Source organism: Chrysemys picta, chromosome 2, assembly GCF_011386835.1.
Source record: "Chrysemys picta bellii isolate R12L10 chromosome 2, ASM1138683v2, whole genome shotgun sequence".
Classification (NCBI taxonomy): domain Eukaryota; kingdom Metazoa; phylum Chordata; order Testudines; family Emydidae; genus Chrysemys; species Chrysemys picta.
In genome coordinates, this window is record NC_088792.1 from 131316319 (window position 1) to 131333865 (window position 17547).

At 42.6% G+C, this 17547-nt stretch overlaps 1 protein-coding gene across 3 annotated transcripts in view; it reads right to left on the reverse strand.

The window, feature by feature from the left end:
- SEMA5A (semaphorin 5A) overlaps window positions 1-17547 on the reverse strand; it is a 635454-nt gene that overhangs the window by 44968 nt on the left and 572939 nt on the right. For all 3 annotated transcript variants that reach the window (XM_042859868.2, XM_042859867.2, XM_065584224.1), the window contains exons 16-17: window positions 13039-13264; window positions 2474-2692 (exon numbers count right to left, since the gene is read on the reverse strand). In XM_042859868.2, coding sequence (XP_042715802.2) covers window positions 2474-2692; window positions 13039-13264 — 445 coding nt within the window. The remainder of the gene's footprint in view (window positions 1-2473; window positions 2693-13038; window positions 13265-17547) is intronic.

The window sequence follows — 17547 nt, forward strand, 5'->3', positions numbered from 1 at the left end:
TGTGAATCAGCTGAAACGGAGAACTGGAAGGATTTCTCTGAGTCCCATCAGAATGACATCTTTCTCTATTTGCTCCCAAATCACCACACACTTGGATGCTTTATTCAAGCTGTGAAGACTTATTCAAATGTAATTTGTGGGCAAGAAGGAAACAAATCACTGAGAAAAGATATTAGACATATCAGGACATCAGATTCCTGCTTTAGCAGGGCCCCCACTACCCCTTTTCTTCTGTTAGTTCTTGAAAATCATTTTCAAAAGCAGAACCAATGGGGATGTAACAGTGGGGATTGTTTGTAACCAAAATGTCAGTTTCAAGTTGTTCCTTATAACTTCATCACTTTTTGTTTTCTGATTTGCTTAGCTGTGTATGCTGGCTCAATCTTCGATATTAGCACCACTATCATGCTCTGCATATTAATATTATGAAAAACTTGCATTTTCTGCTAACTGTACCAATTTCTACTGAAAATAATTGCAAAATGAATAAGTTAAAAAAGTCCAATTTCTGGAAACATAAAATATTTCGCTTTAAAAAATCCACCATTTTCAAAAAAAATCCAGCACAAAATTCTGTTTTAAGAACCAATAGTGAAGGGGAAACAACAAATCTGGTCCAATTTTACAGGACTGTTTTCTCCTGTTATTACTGGATAGTAATGAAACTATGAATCTAGATTGATTTTTTGAAGTGTCTGTTTAGCTTTTGCTTACTTAAGTTTAAAACTATAAATAAACCTGGGACAAGTCTCCTCACCCTCTGAGGGCAGGTCCTCAGTCAGTATAAATTCCCATAGCTCTATTGACTTCAGTTGATTCTGACCATTTACACCAGCTAAGGCTCTGCCTCGTGGTGTCTAACCTTTTCAAATCTTATTTCAAGAAGATTAAGGGGCCACAATCAATATTCTGCCCTGTTTGCTACCTTTACACTGCTCATATAGTGCAAAGGGAGCGGAAATCAGCACCACTAGAAAACAGGTCCCCTGTGGGGATTCCCTTGGCCTGGGGGAGTCCTGAGTAGGAGTAGCTCAGAGTGGGTGTACACTTCCCTCCTGACAACCTGTGGGGAGAAGAAGTGAATGGGATGCTCCACATTCTGACTATCACCACCTAGTGTATTGGTCCCTAGAGAACTGTTGCCAGTTAGCACATAGTAAACATGGCCCAGACTGCTAAAATCTGAACTGGACCTGGGCCACTGAATCTGTCAGCTGTACCCATTTGTTGGCTCTCAGCAATCTTGGGCATCCGTGAGTAGAGATTCAGATTTGCCCTCCCTCCAATCTCCTTCAGCCCCAATTCTTCCCCCAACCTGAGGCTAGTGGTTGGAGAGCCTGAGAGACTATTTACTGGGTCAACATTATTCACACATGGAATTCCTTTAGGGTTAAAAGGAGAATAATGCCACAGCCATATCAGATGTGAATGGAGAAGGAAGGCATGCTGAGGAGTCAGCACTCCCCCTCTTCTCCTCTACATAGCCTCCTGATGTGGGGCCCCTTTGCTTGAGAAAGAGAGAGAGAGAAGATCAGGGCACAAATAATCTTGCCAAATATAGAAGATACAACAACGATGCACATCTGTATCCACTGCCTGAAAAAATGTACATTTAGGTTTTAATCTCTTTTTAGTGAACCATAAAATAATTTTCAATGAAAAATCTGCTTAAGATTCTTCTAATGAACTCTCACAAGCGTTGCACTATTTACAGTGCACCTGAGATACCATCTCTTCCTGTTATCTGTCCAGGACCTCCCAAGACCTCCCAGGGTCTTGCATTCAAAATCTGTCACAAATTTACTCAACAGGTTCATAAACCTTACTTTGATAAACCTAAGCTTTGAGTTTGAAAGACAATTCTGAACCAGGCCAGTTTCACGTGATTATCCTTTTCTTTCTCATGAACATTTCTCACAGCTTTAGGGCCAAAGTCTAAGCTAGAGTAAATAAAGTATAGCTACACTACACTGAAATCAATAAAGATACACTGATTTGCACTAGCTGAGGATCTGGTCTCTAGTCTATATCCATTATAAATCTAATTGGCTGCTTGGCTAAAGAAATTTTCTCTTTTCTGGCAGCAAAACAACTTGGTCTGTTGAAACAGCTCAGAAATCACATTTCCGTATGGTATCTTATATGTTAAAGCACTCATATCTGACATTGGTGCTGATTGAATGTCAAAGGGTCTTTTTGTAATATAAATTACAGTTTTAGTTGCTATGGGCAGTTACCATGAATGCATGACTTCTGTACCCTTTATATAGCACTGGTTTCAAATCATTGCTGAAGTTTACAGAGCAAAAGTTATTTTGTTAAGTTCACTTTGGTTGGGCTAACATGTTTGTCTGGAAAGGAACTGAGGAGGAAATCGTTTGAACTAGTTTATAATTTTTACTACTGTAAAGTATGGATCTGAAAGTGAACTAAATCATTTCCATACCCCCTATTGATATCTCTCGACTCTTACCTGGACAAGGCAAGATGTTGCATTCCTGGTACTCCAGAGATGGGCCCAGACACGGAAGACCCCCATATTTGGGCTCAGGATTGTTGCAGACACGTTTGCGGTTGCGAATACCTCTGCTGCAGTCTCGACTGCACTGAGACCATGGAGTCCATGGTGACCAGGCTCCATTAATTGTATGAGCGGAGTATCGTCCAGAACGCAAGAAATCCCCGGACAGTCCTAAAGAATTAAGATTGAAAGCAAAACATGGGATTAAAGGCTATCACCCTGAAAACAAACATTTTGTCTTCATATTTAACCTTAATCTTTTAATAAATATTTTTGGTACTGTTCCAGATTTTATTTTTAATTGGCTACACAACCCTGTAATTCTATTTCACTACCTTACCTGACAGAAATCCCATAAACCCTCCTATGGTGTCTGCAGCTGCCATTAAATCACACTAGAAATGAACCAATAGTGATAACCCTGCTCAAATAATAATTTAATGAATTTCCATGAAAAAGTCGTATCGTGAGGAAAAGTATTTTCCCCATTTAAAATTACACTTTTCAGATTCTTCTTCACTCAGCTGAAGTGCTAAAATACACTCGAGCATGGCAAGTGAACCATTCTCATACACAATGAGAATAGTGTGCTTCTTGGTTAAATCAGCCAACAGGAAAATGAAAACACATTTCAAACCTTTTCTAACTTTTTTCCTTGTCTGTTATCTTTTAAAGTGAATTTAGTGCTAAGAAAAGGCGCCAGATGAAACGCTGCTGGAGTCTGAAGTCCACGATTTATTCACAGAAAAGGTACAGTGTAGGCAATGGGTGTGGAAGCTTGTTAACAGCAACACTGCAAAATATGCCTCAATCTCCACCTTGGAAGAACCACTTCTAAAGGTCATTTCAATGCCATTTTAGGGATAGATCCTGCCTGGGAAGGAACTCCCCAAAAAGTACTCAGCATAGCGCTTAACTTCTGATCCTGTGAGCTGTAGCAGAACTGCTCAGCGACTGTGTACATCTGCAATGTACGGCAGTGATATCAGCCTCTGACTATATTAGGGGAATTCTTCTGAAGTTTCCCAGCATTACTAACATGATTCACCTCTATTAATATTAGCATCATTGGGAGCCCTACTGTAGATGGATCATTGGCTGCTGCCACCATTTTAAGTACCGGATTGATTAGAACTGCTCTGAGCAAGCTAGATTACACCGTGCTTAAAACAGCTGTAGGAGCTAGGAGCTTGTCTACACTAGGGCTCCCAATATTGCTAACGTAAGTGAAGGTGAACCATGCCATCAATACTGGGAATTTTTTGAAAAATGTTCCTAGAGTAGAATGACCCACATTCAGGCTGTAAACTCACTCTCTTTGGGAGAGTTAAATAGTTTTAAAGTAGTAACAAGTATGTTGAATCAACTAATAAAAATATATTATAAGAGTCACAACTGATATTGAGGAGATGTTGCCCTCTAATAATCTTAAACTCAAACCATACTAATACAAGTACCCTAAGCAAATGGAATGTAACAAGAACTACATTCACTGTGTCCAGCGGGCTTCACTCCAATCCAGGGCATGAGATCTTTGCCTGCAGTATGAAACCCCATCCACAGTGAATCGTTTGTTAACTGAAACAGTTGTTATGTACCAATGGAAGCACAAACAGTTCAGTACATCCACAGTGGCCATGCTGAATTATGTTAAAAACACCTGCAATTTTGCCGTGTGTCTACACAAATTGCTCTGCTATACCAGTTATGAGGCAATGAACTCCTGGACATGATTAGCTAAAATAGTATTAAAAATACAGTACCTTTGTCCTGTCTCCACCACAGCTTCAAACATTACTAACACTGTTACACCTGCACTTTGATGCACTCTACTCAATACAATTACAATATTCCTAGTATAGATGGGGCCTTAGAGACTTTTATTTAGTACACAATAACAGTGGGCAATATTGAAATAAATGATGCAGTGACAGACAAATAGGTTTGTTTTCTTCTTTATTTTGTGATGAGAAACTGTTCAACTCAGCTAGCTCAGCTGGTTAGAGAGTAATACTAAATCCCCAAAGCTGTGGAAAACTCCTCCCACTAGGCAATAGCTGAGAACTATTATTTCTCCCCCTGAACCAGCTCCTATTGTGCAAAGATATTATCAGCAGATTTTATGAAACCTGATGTAGATTTGAATCCAGAATGGTAGAGAGCATAGGGAAACAGTGTGGAAGTTAAGAATGTTGCTTCAACTCCTAGCTCCATCAGTGACTTTCTTTAGGAGGTTGCCCAGCTGAGAAATGCCAGGTTTACACACATGATGAATGGGGCTTAGAAGAGGGTACCACAACCCTCTCCTCCCCCCGCCAAACACACTTCAACCCCTGAATTCCAAATGGTAGCACTTTAACCAAAGGGCTAACAGAGGCATAAATCATGGCAGAGATATTCTGATTTAGATTACATTGGTCAGTATTTCTCTAGATAAAATGTTGCAGCACTGTATCATTTTACAATAGCATTAGAATGAACTGGAGATCACTCTGAGGGGGGGAATTTTCAGTCTTAGGGGAAATGAGTGACCTTATTTCACATTTTTTCATTAACATATCAGATTTCTTGGAGTAATGCCAGAAAAATTCTTTAAGTGAAACCTCAGAGGTACCTTAGCGCCAAAACATAATAATGTACAAAAGAACTGTTTTAAGGGGAAGTCCTTGCAACAGCTAACATTACCATGTGTCTCATTCTTTCCAGGGTGTAAAAAGAATATGTTACAGTTAGCACTCTGTCTACAGTGTACAACAACTTATATGGGGATGGGATTCACAAAGGTATTTAGGTGTCCAACTCATTGATTCCAATGAGAGTCAGGTGCCTAAATCCCTTTGTGAATCTCATCCATAGCATTCACAGTCTTGTTGAACTTTCCCTTTAGACAAAGGTTACAAATTACAACAACTGACCATGTTACTTTGAATTCCAGACATACAGTATAATATAGAAATATAAGAAAATGAAATTAACTAGAGTGTAAATATTGGCCACTCCTGATTATTTCAATTCAGTTTCCTGCAAACAATAGGCATTATCTGTCTCCTTGTAAATGTGAAGATACTATTTTACAATGACATTATTAAGGGAGTGAAATTTTTCCACAATTCCAGCATATTCCTACTTTTTACACTCTGCATCTATGTGAGATGCATTAGATGCTGGCCACCCACGTGTGCCGTTATTGACATGAAGTCAAGTATCATGGGGTAGCCGTGTTAGTCTGTAGCTACAAAAACAACAAGGAGGCTGGTGGCACCTTAAAGACTAACAGATTTATTTGGGCATAAGCTTTCGTGGGTAAAAACCTCACTTCTTTGGAAGCATAGAGTGAAAGTTACAGATACAGGCATTGTATACTGACACATGGAGAGCAGGGAGTTACTTCGCAAGTGGAGAACCAGTGTTGACAGGGCCAATTCAATCAGGGTGGATGTAGTCCACTCCCAATATTGGATGAGGAGGTGTCAATTCCAGGAGAGGAAAAGCTGCTTCTGTAATGAGCCAGCCACTCCCAGTACCTATTCAAGCCCAGATTAATGGTGTTAAATTTGCAAATGAATTTTAGTTCTGCTGTTTCTCTTTGAAGTCTGTTTCTGAAGTTTTTTTGTTCAATGATAGTGACTTTTAAAACTGTAATAGAATGACCAGGGACATTGTAGTGTTCACTTACTGGCTTATGTATGTTACCATTCCTGATGTCCAATTTGTGTCCATTTATTCTTTTGCAGAGGGACTGTCCGGTTTGGCCAATGTAGACAATGGATTGTGTGATGTGTCTTGGATGGAAGCTGGAGGCATGTAGGTACATATAGCGGTCAGTAGGTTTCCAATATAGGGTGGTATTTATGTGATCATCACTTATTTGCACTGTAGTGTCCAGGAAGTGGATCTCTTGTGTGGACTGGTCCAGGCTGAGGTTGATGGTGGGGTGGAAATTGTTGAAGTCCGGGTGGAATTCTTCAAGGGCCTCCTTTCCGTGGGTCCATATGATGAAGATGTCACCAATGTAGCGCAAGTAGAGGAGGGGCACTAGGGGACGAGATCTGAGGAAGCGTTGTTCTAAGTCAGCCATAAAAATGTTGGCATACTGTGGGGCCATGCAGGTACCCATAGTAGTGCCACTGACTTGAAGGTATAAGTTGTCCCCAAATCTGAAGTGGTTGTGGGTGAGGACAAAGTCACAAAGCTCAGCCACCAGGCGTGCTGTGGCCTCATCCAAATGTAGGTGGTTCCTACAGGACAGCCCAACAAGGACAATAACAGAACACCACTGGCCATCACATACAGCCCCCAGCTAAAACCTCTCCAGCGCATTATCCACGATCTACAACCTATCCTGGAAAATGATCCTTCACTCTCACAGACCTTGGGAGGCAGGCCAGTCCTTGCTTACAGACAACCCCCCAACCTGAAGCAAACACTCACCACTTCAATCTCCCTGGTCATTCTATTACAGATTTAAAAGTCACTATCATTGAACAAAAAAACTTCAGAAACAGCAGAACTAAAATTCTTGTGTCAACACAGCTGTCTACTCTGGGGGTTTTGCCATGTTGGTCAGGGTTACGTTTTTTTCACACACTCTTCCCCATCTTAACTAACACTTCCATCTTCCCTGGACTGTGCTTGAAACAAACGCTTTTCATTCACCTGTTGATTTCTTCCAAGTGTTGGGAAATACTGGGGATGGCTTTAAAAAGAGATGTACAGCTAAGTGCCCTCCTCATATCAGTCCCCTTAGTCTCTGGTGTATCACAGTCTGTCAGGATGGTCTCATGCAGACAATGAAGAAGAACAGAGAGGACTTGGATGATAAGGACTAGGTTATGCTATCTGTGTTTTGTCTGGTATGAATAAGCAGATCCAACATAGTACTATTCAATTTAATCTCATGAGATCTCACATGTGGCATCAACAATGGATGATCAACATTGTTGAAGGCTGCAGAGTTATCTAACAGTTTCAGCACAAAGACTTGTATATTTGTCTAGGGTCCGGAAAAGGTGATGGCTGCATCAGCACCAGCAGAGCCATTTCTCTGCTGTATGCTGGTCTGAAACCTGTGATGAAAACTGCATGCTGGCAGAGAACGGATGCTGCGAGAGCTTGGATGCAAGAGAGAGCTGGAGACCAGGTGTGTGGGGATGTATCATCCCTACACCAACCTAATGAAAAGTTCCATGAGGAGGTAAGGGTCACGATGGGACACTTGCCAGGTAAACAAATCATGGCCTTATGTAAGGCCCCCTGGTGGTCTAGGATTATATAAGATGATCATGGCCTTATGTAAGGCCCCCTGGTGGTCTAGGATTATATAAGATGAGGTAAACAAGGTAATAAATCATGGCCTTATGTAAGGAACGATTGAACCAATCGGTGTGGGGCTATACATGTGATAAACACATGATTCTCCTTCTTGTCCAATCCGTAGATGTGTGATTATAGCCTAATTGTGTTATGTAATGTAGAGAAAAACTATAAAAGAAAGCTTGCAATAAACAGGATTCGGATTCAGCCTGCAACCACAGTGGTCGTGTGCTTTATCCGCTCCGCCTGGGACCCCACAAATGGTGACCCCGACGTGATTCGGCTTGGACATCAAGGCAGCCAGGACTTTGGCCAGAGTGAGCTAGCAGAGATCATACTAGACACAGCCGCCAGTGGAGCAGGGATCAATGTTCTCAGACAGTAGACCCAACAGGTGTTGTCTCAGAAGCTGAGCAAAGAAAAAGCAGATCCAACCAAAAAAAGGATCTGAGTGGTCAGACTCTATGTCATCTCTCATGAAGAAACTGGAACAATTGAATTTAGATATTGAAGAGGCTCTCAGTGCTGGCTCTTCTCCTTCCAGCACTCCTTCTACCAAAAAGCGCAAACAGCCGTGCTCTGTTAAGGTGGAGACAGGCCTTCTTCACAAAGATCATCAGAGAAAGGGAATCTGTGGAAATAAGAGGACAGGCTACCAAGATTTAGATGGTTTGCCAAGCTCAGTGTCAACTGGAGCACGACCAAAAACTGAACATGGTTTGAGAAAAGGCAGAAGTGGCAGCCGCGGCAGGAGGTACCGGAGGATACCGGCTCCTGGTCGTCCGAGAGAGACGTTCGTGAGCTCACAGCCGACTGAAGCGTTCGGTGAAGAAAAGGCGGAGGTGGCAGCCGCGGCAGGAGGTACCGGAGGATACCGGCTCCTGGTCGTCCGAGAGAGACGTTCGTGAGCTCACAGCCGACTGAAGCGTTCGGTGAGAAAAGGCGGAGGTGGCAGCCGCGGCAGGAGGTACCGGAGGATACCGGCTCCTGGTCGTTCGAGAGAGACATTCGTGAGCTCACAGCCGACTAAAGCGTTCGGTAAGAAAAGGCGGAGGTGGCAGCCGTGGCAGGAGGTACCGGAGGATACCGGCTCCTGGTCGTCCGAGAGAGACGTTCGTGAGCTCACAGCCGACTGAAGTGTTCGGTGAGAAAAGGCGGAGGTGGCAGCCGCGGCAGGAGGTACCGGAGGATACCGGCTCCTGGTCATCCGAGAGAGACGTTCGTGAGCTCACAGGTGAGCGGCTGCATTTAATAAAATGGGCTCTGCTTTGTCTGCAGAGGAGGAGACGGTGCATGATTTTTCATTACGCATCGCTAAAAAGCGGGGAGAGAAGCTTCCCTCTGACGCGTTGTCCCATTTGTTGAAATGGGGGCAGAAACGCGGGAATGTACAAACAGGGCCTTCAGCTACAGGACATGCTGAATCAGTTGTCCCATTTGGCTGGTAAGAGGCATCCCCCGCAGTCCCACACATTGCGAGCCCTGAACCAGCCCAGCTTTCCTTTCACCAATGATGTTTGTACCCCAGAGTTCCGGGCGGAGTTCCCGGGGCAGGGTGAGCAGTTGCGGAATAGGTTGGAAAGAATGGCGGAGCCAGGCTTATCTAACTTTGAAAGGACATATAGGAAAAAACCACCGGATAAGATCCCTCCGGCCGTGGCTCACACAAATTGCTAAAGAGCCCGACGCCGCCACGCAGAAGCCGGAGGACGACCCTGCGGCACCGGACCTGCACTTGTTGTTTGTCACAGCCTAAACACCTAATAATGCTGTGCTTCTGTTTGTTCGGACTCCTTATTATAGGAGCAGGGGTCTTTGTATGTCCAAACTCTGTACCTTTTGTTAACCCACGACAAAATGTTTGGATCACCTGGGCGAACCAGACTGGCCAAGAAGCCCTTTTTGCTTGTCCATGGCCACCCCATCGGATCCCTTTAAAACATGTCTTATTGGCTATCCTTATTTACACCCCAATGGTTTTCGTGGGTATTTATGTAATGTTATGTTTTTTAATAGTTCTCCATATATTTCCCAGTTGTTGAATGTCACCTGTCGTCAGTTTTATAGGTTCAAAAAAAGTAGTCAGGTGGCTAGTAATTGTCCTAATGTTAGTTGGACCCTCCTATAGGCCTTATTTAAGAAAAAGGGGGGAGGTGTGGGGATGTATCATCCCTACACCAACCTAATGAAAAGTTCCATGAGGAGGTAAGGGTCACGATGGGACACTTGCCAGGTAAACAAATCATGGCCTTATGTAAGGCCCCCTGGTGGTCTAGGATTATATAAGATGATCATGGCCTTATGTAAGGCCCCCTGGTGGTCTAGGATTATATAAGATGAGGTAAACAAGGTAATAAATCATGGCCTTATGTAAGGAACGATTGAACCAATCGGTGTGGGGCTATACATGTGATAAACACATGATTCTCCTTCTTGTCCAATCCGTAGATGTGTGATTATAGCCTAATTGTGTTATGTAATGTAGAGAAAAACTATAAAAGAAAGCTTGCAATAAACAGGATTCGGATTCAGCCTGCAACCACAGTGGTCGTGTGCTTTATCTGCTCCGCATGGAACCCCACACAGGTGATAACTAATGGTGGCATTAAGGACATTATTCAGGGTCAATTGGACTTCTATAGTCTATAGGGTTTTTGTTAGGTAATCTGACATCTTGCCTTCTTTCAAGGAGGCAAAGATGATCTCAGTTATCAAGGAAGCCAGGTGTTCTTAGTTAGGCTTCCCCACAGGTTTCAAAGATCTACCATTGGTTTAGCTGTCTGAGCAAAGGATTGGGAACTAGGAACTCCAGACCCAAGTGCTTATCTCAGCACAGACACTTACTCTTTTGTGACCTTGCATGAGTCATCAAACTTCACGATGCCTAAACAGTTCAAAAGAGACAAGGTAGGTGAGATAATATCTTTTATTGGACCAGCTTCTGTTGGTGGAAGGGACAAGCTTTTGAGCTTCAGAGAGCTCTTCATCGGGTCTGGAGAAGATACACAGAGTGTCTAATCTAAATAAAAGGTGGGACAGATTGTTAAGCATAAGGGGTTTATGCATGCTGTAGAAGATCATTTAAAATGAAGTGGGCAATTAAGGGTTAGAGGACAGTAAGATGTGTTACAAATTGTCGTAATGAGCTCTGAGGACCTCGAACCTTCCACCAACAAAAGTTGATTTAAAAAAAGATATTACCTCACCTACACTGTCTGTCTCATATCCTGTGACCAACAGTTATAACAACACTGCAATAAACTATTCAATGCAGATAATACTTTTTTACCTACTGTAGTTATTAATGCGTATTTATCTTACAAGGGTGTTGTAATAATCAAATTGTTATAACATTTTGAAGATGTAAAAGGCTATGTACGTGGAAAGTATTCTTATAAGTACTAATAAATAATAATGAAATTAAGAATCTCATAACTAATCATTTAAAATTAGGATTGACTTCACCTGAACATCAGTGAACAATAAATATATTTTTGTATATTGTTTATTCATAACTAAGTGCTACTGGTAAGCAGAAAAATAATTTAGTATGAATTAATTCTGTATGTAAAATGAATCTATAGCTGAAATAACATTGGAAGAGGTCATTTTTCCTTTGTAGAAGGAAACAGAACTTTAAATCCTGGTGATAGCTCAATACTATAAAACATTAATAATAGAAGTTATCCACTTCATAAATTATCTATTTAGTTAATAGCCATAAGCATGCAGCCAGCTATTGCTCTTTAATTATTCAGTAAAAAGCCCTATTCATCATCACTGTTATAGTCTAACCAAATATTTATAAAATAAAAGCAGAATTTGTCAGAATCTCTCCCAAAAAAGGACAGCAAAAGGAAAGAGATGACAAAGCAATCTCAAAAATTATTCTACAATTTCATGGCTATCTCTCTGATGAGTTAATTATTAGAAAGAACATCTGACAGCAAGTCCTACAGCTAGAGGTAAAAAATACTGGGTTATCCTGAGATATTAAGCCCAGTCCTGAAGAAATAGAAACTAATTTACCTGTTGTGATCAATTGCCTTCTTTTCATTAACATTTCTGAAATGAGCTGGACAAATTTATGAGTGAGATTGTATGATGGTGTTGTTTGTGATGGTAGGTGGAAGGGCCAACAGCCATGGAGCCCACTTCTGGTTTATGTCCTATGTTCCTAAAACCTCATGCTTCAGGGCTTTGTCCGACTACTTGCAGGAGCCAGGAAGGGATGACCCACAAAATGTATTCTGAGCTTTTTTTTTTTTTTTTTAAAGCTCCTTCCTCTGAAGCATGAGTATGGTCACAGCTGGAGATGGGACATTGAGCGGCGTGGGCTGGAACTCTGAGGTGACACTGAGTATTCTCTCTCACAAGTGTTTGGCTGTCTGATTTTTGCCCAAGTGATCAGGGTCTATCTTATTGTCCTATGCGGGGTTAGCAAGGAATTTCCCCCCAGGTAAGATCAGCAGTGACGTTGGGGGAGGGAGAGGGGGAAGGGGAGGAGGGTGCATTGAACTTCTTCAGCAGCACGTGGGTGTGGTTCACTTGCCATGAATATCTGGGTATATCTTACTTAATCATATCCCTGCCTTTGTGGGGCTACAGGCACCAGGGCACATTGGTCTCTCCTATTCTCTGCCTGTGGCATATAATAGTCTAGTCTCCAGTGGGCTGTAATACTTTGGTCTAATTTCAGTTGTTGGGTTTAGGGTATAGATACTGGGTAGTGCAGAGATGGTGACCTCTGATATACAGGAGGTCAGACTAGATGATCCAGTGGTCCCTTCTGGCAGTAAACTCTGTAACATTATGAAAAACACCAGCAAGATAAAAAGCTTCACTTTGTCATGAAAATGGAACTACAGCCATCTCTCTAGCACGTTCATAGATTCCAAGACCAGAAGTGACCAGTGTGATCATCTTGTGTGATCACCTATAAAACACGAGCCATAGGATTACTCTGAATTAATTCCTATTTGAACTAAAGCATATCTATAAAAAACCCTATGTAAGCTTGATTGAAAAATTACCAATGATGGAGAATTCACCACAACACTGTTCCAATTCCTGATTAATCTCACTGTTAAAAACACACACCTTAATTCCACTCTGAATTTGTTTAGCTTCAACTTCCAGCCACTTGATTGTGTTATACCATTGTCTGCTAGGTGCTATTATTCACTTGCACTATCTCTGCTTACCATCTGTTGAGCATCCGCTGGTACCATCACTGGAACAGTAACGCATTTCAATCCTTTGTCTTCCAACCTCTAGCAAATTTGGGTCAGGCAAGCGTGCCTTGCAAGTGTATCGGAATCGTTGTTCATAGTGACCACCATTGTCTGAGATATTGACCGGAGTCCAGGGAGTCCAGGGGGTGGTCTTTTTCAGCTCTGGACAGGGATTGGTGTTACAAGGTTGATACTCCTAGAAGAAAATTATCAATTGTTTATGTATACAGTATGGTACAGAGAAAACAACCTGACAAGAGAATTTTGATCCCATCTCCTTCTCCTCCAATCTTCATCCCTGCAAGTGGATTTTGAATTCTAAGACCCCAAAGGTTTTTTCTACTTGGAGGAATATACATAGAATGGGCTAGATTCACAAAGGAATTTAGGAGTGGTGACCCTGAGTGTTGCCACACCTCTTTTAGTACCTAGAAAAATTACCGGGATTCACAAAGCCTGAGTTCGGCACCTTGACTCTGTATACAATGAGTGGGGAGAGACAGGTGCCTTTCAATGGGATTTACAAAAGCCAGCATAATAGGCAGGTCCTCACCTAAGCTAGCCAATGGGAGGTGCCAAGCTAAGGAGTGTATCCAAAGACTCATCCCTCTCTTGGATACAGGTAGATAAGTGTGAGCTTCAGGAAGACATTGCCCTCTGCTTGAAAATTTCTCTCTTTGTGGGGGGGAGGGGGAGGGAGAGGAGGAACTCCACATAACTTTCAGCCCAGTGGTTAGGGCACTCACGTGGGATGTAGGAAACCCCCACAGTTCAAGTCCCTCCTCCACATGATGGAGAAAAGGGATTTGAACTGGGATCTACTACCTTTCAGGTGAGTCCTCTAACTACTTGGTTATGGAATATTTTAACATGGGGCTCCATAAGGCCTGGCTTACACCTAAAACGTAGGTCAACCTAGCTATTTCACCATAGGCACTGACTCCATGGGTGCTCTGGGGCTGGAGTACCCACAGGAAAAAAATTGTGGTTGCAGCGGCCTCCCCGAACAGCTCCTCCCACTTCCTCTCATTGCCTCCCGCCCGCCACAGATCAGTTGTTCAGGAGCCTGCAGGAGGCCCTGGGGGAGGGGGCTGGAGTGAAGGTGGGACACACTTGGGGGAGGGGGCGGAATGGGGTGGGAAGAAGCAGGAAGCGGTGGGATGAGGCCTTGGGGGAAGGAGTGGAGTGGGAGCAGGGCCTGGGGCGGGGGGGGAGGTCAACCACCCCCAGAGAAATTAGAAAGACGTGGCATTTTCACACTCCTGAGATATGTAGTTAAGCCGACTTACACCTCAGTGTAGACACCCCTAGGTCAATGGAAGAATTCTTCCATCAACATAACTATCACCTCTCGAGGGGGTGCATTTACTACAGAGACAGAAAAACCTCTTCTGCTGCTGTAGCAAGTGTCTAAACTACAGCGGCATAGCTGCAGCGTGGCAACTGCGCTGCTATAGCACTTGTAATATAGACATACCCTAGGTCTCTCCTGTTAAAGCTGTTCCACTGTGGATAATACATAAAATAAATGGAGCAGGAGAACTGGATCCTGGGCCACTCCGCTGAGTGCTCAAACCATCAGGCTATATAGTCATACTCTCTCTCAATTATTCTTTCATTATTTATTCACAGTGGAACAGCTTTAACAGGAGATAGACTGAGGCAGCCCCACATCAGAATATCTCATAGCCCAAGTGATTAGGGCACTCACCTTAGGGGCAGCAGATACAGTTCAAATCCTTTTTCCCCTTCAGGTGGACAGGGAACTTGAACTGGGGGTCTCCAACTTCCCAGGTGGGTATCCTAATCACTGGGCTAAAGTTTATGAGGGAGGTCCTCCTCCTGTGCCCCTGCTGTTTTGAGTAAGCTCACCTGTAGGGGGCCAGTCAGGTGACACTTCAGGCTAGTTAGGCAGAAGAAAGTCTTTCTTGCCCCAGTTTGTGCACTGCTCTGGAGCTTAGGCATCCATAAGCCTGATATGGGGTTAGAACTGCCCCACTCATCGCAATAGGTTGTAATGCTCACATGCAGAGGCAGAAACACAGGCACCTACGGAACTTTTACCAGAAAAATGTAGTTGTTGAGTGAGTTTAGGCCCCTATAGGGGCAGCTGAGCAGGGGCTTTGTGAATGTCTGTGGGGCCTGATTCTGGGTGTTAGGAGCCTAAAGTGGCACTTAGGTGTCTAAGTCCTTTTGTGAATCTAGCCACATGTTATTAGCTGCACTAACAGCAATTAAATTAACTAGGATAAATTAGATCTACAGTATCTGTGGTAATAAAGCTCAACTTTAAGGCATTAGCCAGGTCTATAATTAAATAGTAGCTAAGACATTTTCAGACTATAAAGCATTTGAAAAAAATGTAAATAAAACATAGAAACCAACCATTAATTCCCTTAATTACATTTGCCAGCACGCAGAAAAACAACTTACTACTCCATATGGATTAATCTATGTATATGGGACAAGGGTCTCACACATACATCTCTAAAGTCTTCAGTAGTGTTACATGGGTGTAACTGAGAGCAGCCTTTATCTCAGAGAGTCATATCCATATCTGGCTGTTTCAAAAATGATAATTTGATGACATTCTCTCAGCTCCGAGATACAATATTTAACTTATTATTATTTACTTATTTATGTTGAGAGAGTGTAAATATCATTTATCAAAATGTCACAGGAGGAAGTACAATAAATTTAGATGTCCATTGCTGCATAACTGCCCTGTGTCTTTTCAGTCATCATTTTCAGTTCTCTTTCCTTCAAAAATATATTGTAGTTCATGTTTAGTAACCAGATGCTGTAGTAGAGTGAGTCTATCTCCCAGTTTTAGCACTACTGAAACAGAAAGAGAACTTAAATACAATGGGTTGAATTCTACTCTCTGTTCCACATATCCAGCCCCACTGAAGTGAAAACCTGGATGAGTTTCCAGAAAGGCTGTATGGACATATAGGATGGGCCTTTTTTTCCATTGTCTTGCATGTGTGTAGTCATTACACCAGTGCTAAATCAGAATAGTAAGTAGAATTTTACACCCACTTTGCACAGCTGTAAATGACTACACATATTACAAGGCAGTGGAGAATCAGGTCCCACATGCCAGCCCTCAGTGCTCTATGGCAAGGTGGAATTTAATTCTGTGGCAAGGTCTCTGGATTCTGTGGCAGTTTCCGATAAACTAAAAAATATAATTTTTTGCTGAATTTTTTGCAGATTTTTGTATTGATATTGCCCAACTGCATCACAGAAGATGTCAGGGTGAAATGGCGGGTTTTGGCAGCCAGGTATGGGACAGGTATGAGACGAGGTAACATTGTAAACGTCAACATTATTCACAACCTATTGATATGAGTGGGGCAGTTCACACCTTTTAGAACTATTGTTTCAGGCTGTTGGCATATTCAGAAAAACATGATAGCAAAAGTGTACCCTCAGATGTGGTCTACACTTAGGGCTTGTCTATATTTGAAATGCTACAGAGACACAGCTGCAGCTGCACCACTGTAGCACATCAGTACCTTAGATATTCCTATGTCGACAAGAGGGGTTCTCCTCTGTTGGCACAGATAATCCACCTCCCTGAGAGGCAGTTAGCTAGGTCTTTGGAAGAATTCTTCTGTTGACCTAGAGCTATCTACATCGGGGTGAGGTCAATGTAACCACATTGCTCAGGGGTGTGGATTTTTCACACCCTGAGTGATGTAGCAGAGTTGACCTAACGTTTTAGTGTAGATCAGGTTTACAAGTTATATCAGCATAGCTACATGGATTAGGCGTGTGAAAAAAACGTAACCCTGACCAACATGGCAAAAACCCCAGAGTAGACAGCTGTGTTGACACAAGAGTGCTTCTATTGATGTAGCATGTTGTTCGGAAAGGTTGTGTTCCTACACCAACACAAAAATGCCTTTTGTTGATATAGGCTCCGTCTCCCCTAGAGGCACTATTAGCACTAGCTATGCCAGCATAAGCTATGTAGTGCAGACACATTTTCAAGGCTTTCTTTGCAATCCAGAAGGCTAAAAACATATGACCTGTTCACCCCTGTGTTACTCCAGCTTTACTTCACTGAAATCTGTGGAGTTAAACCAATGTTAAAACTGAAGTAATGCAGTGGTGCGACAGGACCACCATTTTTTGTTTAAATGAAAGGTTAGGCTTCATCTACATTTAAAATTTAGTTTGACATAAGTATGGTGCTCAGGGGTATGAAAAATCTACACCACTGAGTGCTGTAGTTATGCTGGTCTAACCCCTGGTGTAGATGCAGCTCCAAAATCCTTCCATCCACCTAGCTACCATCGCTTGATAGGTGATGTTCCTACAGTGACAGAAAAATCCCTTCTATTGCTGCAGGTTGCGTCTACGCTATGGGGTTATGCCAGCATAGCTACAGCACTGTTGTTATGTTGCTATAATCCCCATAGTATGGATACGGCCATAGATTTTGGAGCACAGTTCTGCAGCAAATTGCGT